Source organism: Aquarana catesbeiana, linkage group LG03 (genome assembly GCF_042186555.1).
Source record: "Aquarana catesbeiana isolate 2022-GZ linkage group LG03, ASM4218655v1, whole genome shotgun sequence".
Lineage (NCBI taxonomy): Eukaryota > Metazoa > Chordata > Amphibia > Anura > Ranidae > Aquarana > Aquarana catesbeiana.
In genome coordinates, this window is record NC_133326.1 from 111,949,876 (window position 1) to 111,966,634 (window position 16,759).

Sequence of the window (16,759 nt, forward strand, 5' to 3'; positions counted from 1 at the left end):
TTAGTTTTAGATAGATTGAGTAATGTTTAGGACCCCTGATGGGTATATATTGCTGCCCGCGTCCCCACTGTTTTGATTCACGCTGTTTGTCCTGATAACAATTGTTACTGGAACAGAAATGAATAGGAAATCCAATATTTTAATGAAAGTGCACTGGACCCGTGAGTTTATTTTACTGCTATTGTTATCTTAGGGCACTTTTACACTGAGGCAGTGGGGCTGTAGCAGTAAAGCGCCGCTAGTTTTAGCGGTGCTTTAACGCCACTTAAGCAGCCCCTGAAGTTGTTAAAAGTGTGCAGCTGTCGAAGCGCTTTGCAGGTGCTTTGACAGAGCTGCCCATTTCAATGGGCAGGGCATTTTAGGAGCGGTGTATGCACTGCTCCTAAACCGCCCCAAAAATGCTGCTTGCAGGACTTTTTTTTTCTTTTTTTTTTTTTTTTTAACGTCCCACAAGTGCACCGCTCTATTGTGAAAGCACTCGGGCTTTCACACTGGAGTGACAGGTGTTTTACAGGCTTTTTAGCGCTGAAACGCCTGTAAAGTGCCTCAGTGTGAAAGTGGCCTTAAAGCGGAGTTCCGGACACATTTTTATTTATTTTTTTAATGATCCATGCATAATTCATTCTTTAAATAAAAAGTTAAATTATACAATTTAAAAAAAGGATGTTGCTAAAATATTGCATTACTACTCACAAGTTTTTCGGTCCTGTTGTGGCCTTTGCCATCATGATTGTGGGCATGTAAAGCCCAATCGCTAACTCTTCCTGGATAAGTGTAGGAGAGGTGCATGCTGGGTAACCAGCATGTACCTCTCATCCTGCGCTTGTATGATTCACCTGTGGCCGTAGCGCCGTTTTGTTTCTAAAGTTGCCATTACGGGTGGCGACAGAGGAAGGCTCCGCCCCGTTGTTATGGCAACAAAGGGCTTTCTTGCCTTTTTAAAAATGGCGCTGTGATCCGCCTTAAATTGCATTATTTCCTGTCAAGAAATAATGTGATTTTTGATCACAGTACTGCCCACAGACTCCTGGGAAATGACACACCATTTCCCAGGAGCATAGGCTAGGGAAGAGAAGTGATGAGGGAGCTCCACGGACCAGGAAGTGGCAGATTAGATGAACTACATAGCAACAGGGCGATTCTGGTATGTATATAAAAAAAATTCCCCCGAATGTTTCTTTTTAGGTTAAAAGGAGTCTGTTAATGGAAAAAAAAATTCAGGGTGGAAAGGTATTAATGGTATTAATTTAAGGTATTAATGTTGGTGTAAGTTATCTGGTTCCTGGACAGGCGGCTTCTACACCCCAGAGGATCTCCACAGTCTCCTTGGTTTGTGGTATAATGTAAGAAGGGTTGAAGTTTAAACGCCACACCACTGCTAAGAGTTCCAGATGCAACTTTATTCCATTAAAGTTAAGGGGTACAATTCAAGAAATAGCCTACACATTTTTGGGGTCTAAGTGCCCCCTTGATCAGGGCTTGACTGGCAACAAAGTAAACAAAACCAGTAGTGAACTGGACCTACAATGATATTTATTCCAGTGTGAGTTGAAAGTACAGGCCTAATCAGCAGCTTGTTTGGCAGCCACTCAGACCCCCGATATGTGTTGGCTATTTCTTGAATTGTTCCCCTGACCTTTAATGGAATAAAGTTGTATCTGGACCTCTTAGCAGCGGTGTGGTGTTTAAATTTCAACCCATCCAATATTTTATGGCTGTCGCCACAACAGAATGGGAGGGGGAAGTCTTCCAGTGGGTGCTTGTGTTAGTGATAACTGTGTCAGTGGCTCCTCTTTAAAAGGAAATAATGATTCACCAAATGAACAGACAGACAAAATAAATGAAACTGGCAGAAGTTTTAACCATTCCCTACTCTTCAAATGACAGGATTTTCTAGAAATTCACATTGACTCTTAACAAATTTTCTTGAATTTTGCAGCAGCTTAAATTGTATCTAAAAACCAAGCATGTCAAAAAGTTGTTCTGGCTTTATTTAAATCATAGCAGCAAGTTTTATCTATTCTTACTGTAGTAGGGTGACAACTCTTAAGTAAGTTCGGTTTCAGCATAGTCGCCTTTTCCTGTGTATTCTGGATTGGACTGAAAATGTGTGTGCCAATGCAGTATATTGGCCCATTCTGCCATAGTCCCTGCAGTAAAAATGTTCATCTTCTGGAGCGTATACATGTCTGCAGGAAGCTCATACAGAGAATCTACAGGATGTGCACATCCCTGGAAGAGAAAGCATCTACAAAGTAAGGGGAAAGCTATATTTTGTGTGTAATTTTATATATATATATAGATTATATATATATATATATATATATATATATATATATATATATATATAATCTCTTTCCCCTTACTTTGTACATGCTTTCTTCTCTCCCAGGGATGTGCACATCCTGTAGATTTTCTGTACACGCTCCAGAAGATGAACATTTTTATATATGTGTGTGTGGCATTTTTAATTTACAGGGCTCTAGAACGCACATTCTTGCACAAAGCATTTCCACTGACAATGTCCAGTGTTCTCTGAAACTAGTGAAATAGACATGTTTTGTTTAGTTGTGGGTACCCAAACTTTGAAGTTAAGGATTTTTTTAGCTAGGGTAGGTGCAGAAGAATCGAGAGAAATTGACATGGCTTTAAATAGTAAACCTGTTAGCATTTTGGTTCTAAGTCACATGAAGCCATGGCAGCAGCGCATCAGCTTTATACCCTGGTCACACCGATCGCGACATTAAAATCATGCTACTTCACTTAAGGTAGCAAGATTTAAAAGAAGCATTTCAGTGCGCCTTTAGGTGCGACCTGGAAGACATCTGTGCAACTTCATGCACAGATGTCTATGCAAGCCATTCCTGATCTATCAGTCGCACTGGTTAGACCACTTCCAGTGCGGACAGTAGGGTGTGACTTGTGCGATTTGAAACTGTCAAATCGCATGACAAGTCACACCAGTGTGACCAGGAGCTTAAACAGTTTGACTTTGATGTTACGTGACATGGAACTGGATTTCCCTGAAATCTACTGCTCATGCTGCCCTTAACCCTAATGGGGAGCATCAATTTTTTTTTCCACTTTAATAGAGCCGAGTTTTATAATACTGAAATGTATTCACTGGTTGGAATCCCAACCACGACACTACCTGCCTGGAGTTTGCATGTTCTCCCTGTGCCTGCGTGGGTTTCCTCCGGGTATTCCGGTTTCCTCCCACACTCCAAAGACATGCTGGTAGGTTAATTGGCTTCTGTCTAAGTTAGAGTTAGACCCCATACACACTATTAGATGTTCTGCAGATTTTTATCTTCAGATTTTCCACAACCATGTAGTGCAAGGACCTGCCTGATTGCATACAAATTGAAACTCTTAAGGTTTGACTTATATTTATATGGTTTTGTTAAATCTGAAGACAAAAGTCTGCAGAAAATCTAATAGTGTGTATGGGGCTATAGGGACCATAGATTGTAAGCTCCTTGAGGGTAGGGACCGATGTGAATGTACAATGTATATGTAAAGCGATGTGTAAATTGATGGCGCTATATAAGTACCTTAAATAATAACAATTTATACAAACATAAGTGAACTTCCTTCTAGGGCACAGGAATGAATGTGATTTAGGGATGGAAGGCAGGGAAATTTCCAGACATCTGAGATAAGTAGATGGGCCAGGTGGTAGGGTTGTAATCCCATCTGTGTCTTCATCACTCTTAATTACTATTAACATCTCCATCTTCTGTTGATGTGCAGTTTCTCTGCAAAGATGCAAAAAGTGAGCTTGGATATCAGAAACTGTAAATGCATGCTGTACATATGTGCTTTACCATAAGTCCTGGTTGGAATGATTTCTCGGGTCATACAGTTACTTGAGTAACCCATATTAGTTGCTTTGGGTTAGACCGGGCGACATGTTATTTCAGAAGGTACTTTTTTTTTTTTTTTTTTTTTTTTTTTTAAGCTGTTCACTTAATAAATGAGTGTTGTTTTCTATAGGGGAATTAGTATAAAAAAATGTAATTGGTAAAATACGCAACCAATTTGCCATCCCTGTATTAAAAAATATTTTAAAATTTAAAAGAATATTTTATTTATGCACACGTTTCATAAATACAGAGAACAAATGAAAACCATGATCTTACACTGTACTACAGAAAGTGGTTTTGTAAGTAACATTTATTAATTTGCTCACTGTTGAATATCCGTTTGAAATTATGTATATTGTTGGCTTTGCTGGTTGAAATTACAGCCAGCTGGGGTTCACTCAACAGAAATTTTATTTAGTCTTGTGCCATTGTCTGAGGGTTCCTGCAGTTATGTCTTCACACCACTTTTTGACATGGTCGTAATGAAGGCCTATCTGTCTCACAGCTTGACTCCTCAGTTACTTGTTTATTCTCCATTATCACACATTCATTGTGTCAAACACCATCATTTAGCTTAGTAGATGGCTGCACAGTGCTGGAAATTTGGCACCATTTGAGTCTCCCAAGATGAAAGGCGCATGATTTGTAAGGTAACTGGAGCTACACAAAAGAATAATACTTGGTCTTGATGGATCTGGCCCTTTTAAAGATATATACAGTATATTGATACACCACCAAATTGACGTAACCAAAAAATGATTTGTAGAGATGGACTTTTTTGACTGGAGTCCTTCTGCTGGACTTTTAATAAACACAAACTCACCTGTACCACGATCCAGCGATGCGAACGATTCTCTCCCTCTCCGGCGCTGGCATTACAACTGTGGGCACCTGGCTGTGACAGCTTGCGGATTCACAGCCGGGTGCTCAGTTCGCATGCACGAGTAACGCTGCGCCTCCTGAATGGTCGGGCAATCTTCTGTAACCTGTGACGTGTCCCAGAAGATTGCGTGGGGAGAACTTCCGCTCGGATCGCCTAGTCGGTCTGAGTAGAAGTGGGAGCAGGTACCTGTCAAAACTAGGTAGTAGGTACCCGCTCCTTCCCCAAAAAGTTATATGCCAAATGTGGCATAGGTAGGGGGGAGTGCTTAAAGCAGAACTTCCCCTTCTGTTTAAACTATTTTTTAGTAGGTAAAACCATTACCATGTACTTGGAGTTGAGTGTCTGGTAAGGTTGCCTTTAAAGAGACATTGTCACCTTACCAGTGCAGGGTACAGTAAAAGTGATTTTGTAAAGGGAACCCCACCTCTCCACTTATATTTTGCCAACGCTCTTTTGCAGCTCCTGCCCTCCAGTACAGCTGTCCCTAAAATTAGCAGTGTCCATGACTATGGGGAGAGGTGACATCACTACCTCCAGTAAGCAGTTGGTTGCTAGACCCAAGTACTGTCACGGGGAGTAGGTCACATGCTTCCCCATACCTGAAAGCGCCAGTGAGCCCTGGCAAGGTTAGTGCAAGTGCTTTGGGGATCTGCATGGGTAAAGTGACAGCATCTCTTTAACCTAGATAGGTGGTGACGCTTTAGAATTGGGCCACATTTTATCATGATTTTTGAGCATTTTAAAGGCCTAATTGCAGATTTTAAAGCTGAACTTCACCTTTGGGCCTCATGCACAAGGGATGTTAAAATAACGTTATGAAAACGCCAGTATCTTTGCAGTGATTTTTTTAAAACTTTTTTCAGCTTTTTTCAATGTTTTTGCAATAGCGTTTTTTAGCGTTCATTAGCGTTTTTTTAGCTTTTTTTTTTTTTTTTTTTTTTTTTTTTTTCAATGGATCAAAAACATTAAACGTTGGTGAACGAAGTTTTTGAGCGTTTTTACAGCTGAAAAACATCTCTCAGAACCCACTGTCCTGGGTTTTTTATACAGCTTAAAAACGCCTATGCCATTTGCAACTCAAAAACGCCTAGGTGGGCATGAAGCCATAGACTAACATAGACAGGCGTTTTTAAGCTGCAAAAAATGCCCAAAAAAGCGGCTGTAAAAACGTCCATGTGCATGAGGCCTAAAGAGTGTTCTCCTCTCTCTACCACATGCGGCACATTAAAAAAAAATTTGGCGTGCAGGTACCCAGTTTTGGCACCTTCTCCCACTTCCGCTCAGAACGCTTTATCCCACCTAGGATCGTAAGTCCCGCATACATATGTAAATGGTGATCGCACCACATATGTGAGCTATCGCTGTGAACAGCAGAGCAAAAATTCTAACGCCAGACTTCCTCTAACTCTAAACTGGTAACATGTAAAGACTTTTAAATCATCACCTGTAGTGTGCATTCACGTATTGTAGTTTGATGCTGTTCCACTGGCCTACGTAAATTTTAAACCGTGACGTGTTGGATATATATATACTTGGTGCAACATCGTTGTTTTTATATTGAAAAAAAAAAAGATGTTTGTGTGCACTATAATTCATTAAAATGTATTTTTTCCTAAAAATCTGAGTTGTATATATGGCTGTGCAAATATTAAGAGACCTAAAAAAAAAAATTGCAGTAACCACCATTTTATTCTCAATGGTCTAGGTTTTCAAAAAATGTTTGCGAGTTCTAAGTAATCTCCTAGCAAAAATTGCTGATTTTTACATGTATGACAAAAATGTTAGAATTAGCCAGGGGGTAAAAGGGTAAATAGATTTTGTTTTTTTAAACCAGACTTTAGTGTCACTTTAAGCTCAAATTAAGTCTTTAAAAAATAAACTTGAGTGTCTATTGTCAGTGGAACATGTGTTCATGCATATGTGCTGGTGTGAAAAATCCCTGATGAGTGTAGCAAATGGTTTTAGAAGTGGATGCCCTTGCATATATTCTTCATTTACTCACTATTTACTTCTTGTTTCATCTAGAGACTGACTGCATTTTGAATTGACTAAATCTAGAACACATGTTGTTCAATAAGTCAATGTGTTGTGATGGTGAGGTCAGCATTTTCACATATGTATACAAGTGTACAGTTTACAGGCAGCCACATACACATAGTAAACACACTGAGGTAATACAAGATATGCAGCCAGGCAGTGTTCAGTCTTTGTTCCACACTGGAATTCAGAGTTATCGAGGGGATGTAAGAATGGATTTTCCATCTCCCCTAGGCAATAAACAAGCACCAAAAGCTGGTACGGCTGTCCCATCCCCCATCTCTTTCAGCAGGCTAATAAAATTATTTGTTAATGGCTGGAGGGAAGTGCCTCTCTTGTGAATGCTGAACAAAATGTTTAGTAAAGACTGCAGTCCATTGACTGCCACTAGAGCTAAAAGGGGATTAGAAGCTGTAATTTAAAGCTGATCCCTTCTCAAGTCTGGCAGCAACTCAATGATATAATGGGAATGCTAATTTAACAGCTTCTGTCATCTTTAGACTGGATACCGATCAGTTTTATACATTGTCCTAATTATTTTTGTGTCCAGTGTAAGATTCAGTTGGATGTAAGGCTTCATGTACACGGAGGGCGTTTTCACAACCTCTCCTGAACGATTTAACTTCAAATATAGTAACCCACGTTTAAAATGTCCGTCTTGCCGCTTTTACATACCGCCTTTAGCTGCGTTTTGCTTTTAGAAGCGTTTTTTTTTTTTTTTTCTTTTTCTTTTTTGAAAAAAAAAATGTTTTTTTCTTTTCAAAATAGCCAAAAATGAAAAACGCCTGTAAACGAGTTGCCACGTTTAGAGGCGCTTGGTGTTTGAAATGCCTCTAAACTCAGCTTCTGAACCCGTTTTTTTTTGCGTCCCAAAAAGCCTCTAAACTCAACTGCCTAGAAACAACTGTAAACGACCCTGTGTGTATGTACTGATAAGATAACATAGAGGAGCTGAAAGGAGCAATTGGAAAAAAAAAATGCCCAACTGCTCCTAAACGTCTGCTTACCAGCAGCAGTGTACATGAGGCCTTAAAGCGGGGGTTCCCCCAAAAAATTTTTTTAAAAGTCAGTAGCTACAAATACTGCAGCTGCTGACTTTTAAAATAAGGACACTTACCTGTCCAGGGTGCCTGCGATGTCGGCAGCTGAAGCTGATCAATCGCTCGGCTCTCAGCTGCTGCTGCTGCCAACATCCTCGGTGTGAGGATCAGGAAGTGAAGCGTTGCGGCTTCACTTCCTGCTTCCCTACTGCGCATGCGCGAGTCACGGAGCGCAATCTGGATGGTCCATGCTGTCTCTGGGACCTGTGTGTTTCCCAGCAGACAGCGGGGGGGGGGGGTTGAAGAGGCGTAGACTCCCCGCGGGAGTCTATGCCCGGAAGTGGGTGCAAATATCTGTATCATACAGGTATCTTCACCCCCCTCCCCACTGAAAGGTGTCAAATGTGACACCGGAGGGGGGAGGGCTCCGAAAAGCAGAGGTTCCATTTTTGTGTGAAACTCCGCTTTAAGCTATCATGATTTGTAAACAAATTTGTGTCCAAAAAATAGAATAGAAAAAGAATGTAAAATTTTGATTAGTCTGACCACAGAACCGATTTCCACTTTGCAACAACCATTTTAAGTGAGCTTTGGCCCTGAGAAGACAGCGGCCTTTTTGGATAATGTTCAGATATATCTTCCTCTGCGCATGATAGAGCTTTACCTTGTATTTTTGGATAGCACAGCAAAAACTTTGTTTTTGGAAGGATTCCTAAGCCCATACAGTGGTGATCATTAGTCCTCATGCACACGGACGTTTTTACAGCTGCTTTTTTGAGCTTTTTTTGCAGCTTAAAAAGGCCTGTCTGTGTTAGTCTATGGCTTCATGCCCACCTAGGCGTTTTTGAGCTGCAAGTGGCATAGGCATTTTTAAGCTGTAAAAAAAACCCAGGACCAGTGGGTTCTGAAAGACGTTTTTCAGCTGTAAAAACGCTGAAAAACGCTCAAAAACGTCATTCACCAACGTTTTTTAACGTTTTTGATCCATTGAAAAAAAAAAAAAAAAAAAATTTGAATAAAAAAAAAAAACGCTAAAAAACGATAACGCGGAAAAACGCTAAAAAACGCTAAAAACCGCTATTGCAAAAAAGTTTAAAAAAATCACTGCAAAGATACTGGCGTTTTCATAACGTTATTTTAACAGCCTGTGTGCATGAGGGCTTACAGGATCATGCCTGGTTTTTAATGCAGTGCCATCTGAAGGCCCAAAGATAGCAGCCTTCCAGTATTGTGTTTTGACCTTGTCCCTTGCACACAGATTTCTCCAGATTCTCAGAATCTTGTGTACTGTAGATTATATATTTAAAGTCTTTGCAATTTTACATTGAGGAACATTGTTGAACAATTTCAGAATCATTTTTTACTATTTTTGGGTGCAGCTTTACACAGCCTGGGATGGGCGTGACTGTGAGCGGAGCGAGCGCTGCCCATATACAGATAGCCGAGTGTACTCGGCTAGGTTCGGCTAGCTCCGCTCGGTCATGCCCAGTCCCTGTGTCCATCATAGGGCGGGACTGGGCGTGACTGTGAGCGGAGCTAGCCGAACCTAGCCAAGTACACTCGGCTATCTGTATATGGGCGGTGCTCGCTCCGCTCACAGTCACGCCCATCCCGGGCGGGACTACGAGTGGAGCCGAAAGTGGCCGAGAGCCGTCGCAAGTCACGGCTATGTATTTCGGCGGCGCCATTTTCAAACTCTGCTATCTGTATATCGGCGGCCGGCGATCGCTCCGCTCACGGTCAGCAGGGGATCGGCGTATAACACGCACCCGCAATTTTCCCCTGATTTTAAGGGGAAAAAAGTGCGTGTTATACGCTGATAAATACGGTATTTGATTTTTCACTCCAGCAGTATATAATAAGTTTTGGAAATTGTAGAGAAATGCTTAAATAATGCATTATAATTTAACTACACCCATTAGATTTTAGATAACTAAAATTAGTTTTAGTCGACTAAAATGATTTTAGTTGACTAAAATGTCCTGGAGATTTAGCCGACTAAATAAGACTAAAACAATTGCAGAAGACTAAAATGGGACTAAAACTAAAATGCCATTTTAGTCCTAAGACTAAGACTAAATTGAAATTTGCTGCCAAAATTAACACTGCATGGTAGAGCTGCACGATTCTGGCCAAAATGAGAATCACAATTTTTTTGCTTAGAATAAAAAGATCACGATTCTCGCGACGTAAAATCTTTCACATTATACAAAAAAAAAAAAAAAAGGGCTAACTTTACTTGTTAGATTTTTTTTAAATTCATTAAAGTAATTTTTTCCCAAAAAATTGCATTTGAAAGTCCGCTGTGCAAATACAATATGACATAAAATATTGCAACAAACAACATTTTATTCTCTAGGGGATGTCTACTAAAAAAAATATATATGTTTGGGGTTCTAAGTAATTTTATAGTAATTTTCTAGCAAAAAAAAAAACAAATGACAGAAAAAGGTTTAGTGTTTAAGTGGTTAAACTTTTTTCACTTACACAGTCTATTCCATTGACAAATTGTTACAATGTTTATACTTAAGTTCAACTGATAAAGAATGTTTTGATTCTTGGCAGACTGCCCAGTTTTTCCTCTACCTTTCCTTTGACAGCTGTGGCTTCAGAAGAGCAGAGAGAATTCTTTGCATAAAAAGAATTGTGAAACACTTTAGTCAAGATCGTGATAACGATTCTTGACGATTAATCACGATAACGATTCCTGACGATTAATTGTGCAGCTCTACTGCATGGGAAACACTTCTGCAAAATCTGTCTGCACCAGTTTCTCTCTCTTTACGCCAAAAGACTTTTGTCTTAATTGGCCTCCCTTTTGGAAGACACAAACTGTATTTTGAATTTGGCGCAGGCATTGCACCGCAATGTAAAAGTGGTACATCTTAGAACTACCTGAATTTGGTGCATGAGTTGCGGTCAGAACCAAAAGTGTTGCAAATGCTTCATGAATTTGGCAGTGCATAATGATGAGAGGGTTTTAACGCCAGAAGAGTGGCACGGCAGCTTTATTGAATTCTTCCCTGTATTTTGTTGAATAGGCCTTTGTACCAGTGTTCATTGTGGGAGGAAATGAAAATCTATTTTGTATTTACACTACACTCAACAATACCCATTTAGATCCGGTGTGTGGGAAGGCTGTAGAAGGTGTTTGTCTTTTATCGTTCCGTCTGTGAAGCTTCTCTTGAATTTGTCTGTTAAGCCCCGTACACACGATCCAAAAATCGGACGACAGATCGTTTTTCTTTTTTATTGCATGCTAGTCGCATATTGAACATGAAGAGTTTACTAAAGTTATTTCATTCTGTCGTACGAGAATTTTCATATCGGAAGTGATGTCATGTATTTGTATTTTCGAACCACATCTGTACTGATTAAACGAAAAACATATGATCTGGTATTGTATGAGAAATTTCATGCTCGTCCAATAGGATAATATCAGATTAACGGTCATGATCAGCACTCGAAACCTCAAAACGATCTGATTATTGTATGATCGCTTAAAGCAGTATTTTTCTTACGATTTTCGAATCGCATGTACGGGTCTTTAGTGTCTGAGGGTCATTATCATCCTGGAATATGTTTGCACCTGTTCCCCCTAAAATGGCCATTAGCTTATCATTCAGAGCACTTTTCTGACTCTGAGAAGGCTGTATTCTCAATACCCACAATAGCAGTTGTCTGCATACACTCTGCATTGAAGGCATTATTTGCTTTTCTCCAAATGTGACCCTGTCCAGATGAAACTTATGGGATAAAAGCATACCTATACACTATTTGGCTTTGTAATTGCCTTGTGTTGCTTTTGAAAATTCACAATTCAAGTGCTAAACGACACCCTTTTTACAGCTGACACATGCTAATGGTAATCCAGTACGACTGTACTCTTTGCAGCTGTGTTTATTTGGTTGCTTCATAATTTAACTCTTATTCCATGTAATGTGTGTAAACACATTCACAGAATAGAATGTAGTTCATAAGATATAGCTTGTGTATGTTAGGGTTGTGCCGATAGCAATTTTTTTTTTTTTTTTTTTTTTAACCTAAGAGTACCAATACTTTCGGTCAAGTACTCGCCAGTACCCATACTTTTTGCGGTGTGATTTAAACCCATGCAATTTGAATAGGCTCAAATTGCACTGCAAACAAAGGGTTTTCCACACTGCTTCTGTGTGAACCCAGGCTGAAGTCACTATGACAAGCCTGGGTTCACACAGGAGCAGTACGGAAAACAGCATGCGATTCTGACAAATCGCCCTGCATTCCTGTTCAAATCGCACGCATGTCTTTTCATATAACCACTTGCTGACCACATACTGTAAATATACAGTGGCAAAGTGGCTCTCGCTGGATCATGTACCTAGTAGGTGATGCGGCACTTCCTGGTTTGGGGCACGCGCCTCCGCTAGCCCGCTTCTGCTGTGATTAGACACAGCGGGAGCTGATTGGCAGGTACAGCGGACTCTGTCCGCCTGTACCTGCTGATGCTTCGGTACAGTGACCGAATGGAGGTCTGCCTAATGTAGATGAGCGCCGTTCTGTCACTACAGAAGACCTGGATCCTGTGCCTCTGCTAAGCAGAGGCAACGATCCATGCCTTCTCCTAGTACAAATACCTCCCCCACAGAAGTAAAGCACTGGTCAGGCACACAGGTAACCCTTTGATTGCCCCTGATGTTAACCCCTTCCCAGCCAGTGTCATTAGTACAGTAACAGTGTGTATTTTTTAGCACTGGTCCCCAAAAAATGTCAGTGTCCCGACTGTCCGCTGCAATTTTTTATTTTTTGGTTGTTTTATAGCAAAATTTGGGGTGTCAGTGTGTCCTGGCTGGGGGGGGCACGATCCCCCTGTCAGAACATAATAGCGCAGTGGGGGACATTGCTGTACTTACATCGCTTGTGTTAGTACAGCGATCTGTCAGTTTGTTTGGTTTTTTTTTTTCTTTCCTTCAGCCCGCTAGGTTAAAGGAAAAAAAAATAAAACCCATAGCTTGTACCAGGCTTAAACCTCGTCCCATGGCTATTTGTACATTTCTGATCAAATGTTTTCAGTCATAGACTTTGTGTTCCAATTTTTTGCCGCTTTGTCTTAGCAAAGTGTACAATGGTTTCAATTAGTAGAGATAAACTGTCTGTAAATTGTTCGTTTTGCAGTTCAGTTGTGCCCCCTAAAAAAAAAAAAAAAAAAAAAAAAAAAAAATTGAGTGCATATACCTTATGTCTTTGAGTTGCTAATTTTAAATTGACAAAAGAAGTTGTGAATAATGTAATTTTTGCTTTGGCTGTTTGAGGCCTTTGGAAGACTTTTTTGGCTTTTTAGGTAATACGATTGCATTTATTCATAAGAAATCTGACCATTCATAGCAGGTATGCTAAAATGAACCTTAATATATCTTTTCAGCTTCTTTTTGTATTTCATGTGCTAAGCCCTGTTTTTTACTTTTTTTTTTATTTTTTTTTTCCTTTCTAAAGGAGAACACTTCCTGGGGTGAAGATGCGGATGGCCGTTCCAGGGAAACCTCCAGGGATTTTGCAAAGGTATTATTCATTTGTTCACAGTCTAAATTAGTAGCAAGATCATCTATATCCTACATTGATTTACATTGGGCTTCTACTGAAACCATTTTCTCTTCTCGCATGCTGACTCTCCTGTCCATTTAATTTATAAAAGTAAAGTTTGTACTTTAAAATTATGCCATTGCAGTGCTTGCAGCGCACTACACTGACCCAACACCCTAAACAGAATTCACTTTTAAATACCTTTTTTATAGCTTGTTCTTAAGAGATTGTGTGAACACTGTGGCATAGTTTTGATAGAACAGTGGAAGCTAGGCCCAGCTTTCAGCTAACATACTCGCCAAATCTCTGCAATCTGCTGTAGCATGCAGGAAAAGGGTCACAACCCTGCTCTGCAATTGTCTGCTCTCATAGAAATCAAGTCATTTGGATGTAGACAGGCAGGATCAACAGGTACAAAGGATCGTCTTGGTGTGTAAATTTTGTTACTTATGCGTGTTCCCTTATGGAGCTATGTAAATTTTATTGTAGGCAATTTAGTTTTATCCTGTAGTTACACTTCAAATTCATAAATGGTAAAAGGAGCAGTATTGCTTTACAATGAACCTATTGATGGAATACATCAGGCCTGTCATGGTCTTCCTTGATGAAGACTTTCTGGTCTTTGTGAATAAGGATGCATACCTTCATGTCCCCATTTTTCCAGCACAACAGTGAGTCCTTCACTTTATTTATCCCCAGCACTTTTAGTTTGTGACCCTGCCATCTTGCCTATTTTTTTCACCTTCGTTATTCACCAGTGTTGACTTCTGTGTTAGTCTTTGTGTTCTCCCACCACATTCCTATTGTGGAACAACCTCCTATTGAGTAAACGGCACAGATTCTGGTTGACAAAATAGCCTCAAATGTCCAGACTTTTACAGAGGTTTGGCTTGATCCTAAACATTTAGAATTGGCACTTCAGCTCTAGAGCAGACTCAGTGCTTGGAATATCGGGGTCTTATCCCAAACACGACCAAACACGACTCAAGACATGGTTTTTCCCAAGAAAATCTTAAACTTTCACCTCCCAGACTCAAACTATTACTTTCAGAAGGCATCTGTCTATTTTTTTTTTCATCTGCATTCAAGACAGGGTGATTTGCCCAGTTTCATTCCAGACTCCTACAACACAATATCCTGTCATTCTGGGACAGGTCATTCCAATGCTTGGATAAACCAACTCGTCTGACACCAAAGACAGTCGTCCTTTGCTGGTTGGCTCAAGAATCCGGTTCTGAAATGGCAGTAGTTTCTTCCTTATTATACATAAATGTTATTGATTTTTATGAGAATTTTACAAAAACAGTGGCAGTTGCGATGTATGAACAAGTGGAGCTATTCAACAGATGTCAGAAACCAGCATAGCTGGATATAGGGAGAGCAGCATTCAGTCCGAGTGACTATCAGAGAAATATGTATGGAAATCCTTCCCTCTAATATCTTGGAAGATTGGATATGAGGAGTTTTTCCCCAATCAACATTCTGGAACTTAAGGCTGTCCTAGCAATGCTGGACATCCCAATGGGGGCATCTTTTGATCCAAATTCAGTCGGACAACACCAATGCCATGGGGGGTAATCGGTCAGAAGGGAACTAGAGGTCTTGCCACGGCAAAGGGAGGTAGAATGGATCTTGTGCTGGGCAAAAACATCACATTCCTTTGTCTGCAGCTTATATCTGGAGTACTGGCAAGCAGACTTCTTCAACTGGCATCGCCTAGACCTAGTAGAGTGTTCCCTACACCCAGAGGTGATCTAGGACCTTTGTCGCAGGTGGGCAATGCTGGATGTGGACCTCCTGGCTTTCAGTTCAACAAGAAACTGGGCAAGTTTGTCTACAGTTACAGGAGTTCTCTGGTGTCTGTGGGATCAGTACAACCTGATCTACGCCTTTCCTCCCCTCAAACTCTTTACCCAACTGCATTGCAGGGTCAAGATAGAGGGCATTCTGGAGATCTTTGGTTTTGGACTGACCCAGGTGGATGTGATATACTGACCTGATTAGACTTCTGGCAGAAACGTTCAGATCACATTTCTGTCCCAAGGACCAGCCTACTAACCTGCTTTGTGGTTGCTAGCTTTAATGGCTAGTTTGTTGAAGCAGTTTTCTGAGGGAGAGCAGCTAAAGATGTGAATTATATTTCCCGCAAGGTCCCTAACTAAACATTAAAGGCATACTGTGCTAGACTAGGTGCAAGGTAAGTAACATTCATCCAGAAAAATCCTCCATGGCATGAGTCTTGGCTTTTTTTTTTTTTTTTTCATTTTTGCAGATGGGTCTAGATGAGCATTTTGGCCCTTATCACCATTAACATTGAGTACAATGCTTACGATCTTGATCAAAAGATTGCTGGCTTCCCATTCTTTGTTTAAAGACCTTTGTATATGTTGTGCCCCATGTGGCCCCCCCCCCATGACTCGCTGGGATCTGAAGAGTTCTTTTGGCACTTTGAAAACTGCCAGTTGGACTGATCAGGGATATTCTCCCCTTTCCACTCTCACTCACAAGGTTGCATTTTTGAATGCCTTTACCTCTGTGAGATGAATGTCTATCTGAGCTGGCAACCTTATCCTGTCATGAGCCCTTTCTGGTCTTACGTTGGGACATGGTGATGTTGAGCCCCAGAATTTCTTTCTTAGTCTCAACCTTTCGCCTCAACGCCAGTTCATCAGAAGACATTCCTCCATTGCCTGGAAGTAGTTTGTGTTGCACAAGTTAACTTTGCAGGAACTGCTCCTATTAGACTGACTCTTTGGCAAACCTAATACCAGAACCAGCTTCTTGTTTCACCATTTCTCTGTGGTTCAGAAAAAACATTATTCAAGCTCATGCTCCTAGACACCTTTTACACTGAGACACTTTACAGGCGATACAGCGCTAAAAACAGCGCCTGCATAGCGCCTCTAAAGTGCCTCTTCTGTCTCTCCAGTGTGAAAGCCTTTCACACTGGAGCGGTGCGCTGGCAGGACATTAAAAAAACCGCCTGCAAGCAGCATCTTTGGAGCGGTGTATACACCGCTCCTGCCCATTGAACTGAATGGGCACCGCCGCTGCTCGTTTTAACCCTATTTCCGCCACCAGCGGGGGTCAAAGCCGCCCGCTATCGGCCAAAAACCCCCGCAAAAACTACGGTAAAGCGACACTAAAAATAGGTGTCCCAGTGTGAAAGGGGCCTTAAAGCGGAATCCCACCCAAAAATGGAACTTCTGCTGATTTGTCCCCCCCCCCCCCGGTGCCACGATTGGCACCTTTCGGGAGGGTTGGGAGGACAGGATAGGTATCCTGCTCCCACTTCTGGGAGCCACAGCTGCGGATAGTGACGTCACCGCTCGGCTCCCTCCTCCCCTGTCGCTGGGCCAGTAGGATAGAGGAGC

The 16,759-nt window shown here is 41.1% G+C and overlaps 1 protein-coding gene across 2 annotated transcripts in view; it reads left to right on the forward strand.

Moving 5' to 3' along the window:
• Positions 1-16,759, forward strand: part of ARID3B (AT-rich interaction domain 3B) — a 92,436-nt gene that overhangs the window by 21,762 nt on the left and 53,915 nt on the right. For both annotated transcript variants that reach the window (XM_073618987.1, XM_073618988.1), the window contains exon 3: positions 13,299-13,364. In XM_073618987.1, the coding sequence (XP_073475088.1) occupies positions 13,299-13,364 (66 nt within the window). The remainder of the gene's footprint in view (positions 1-13,298; positions 13,365-16,759) is intronic.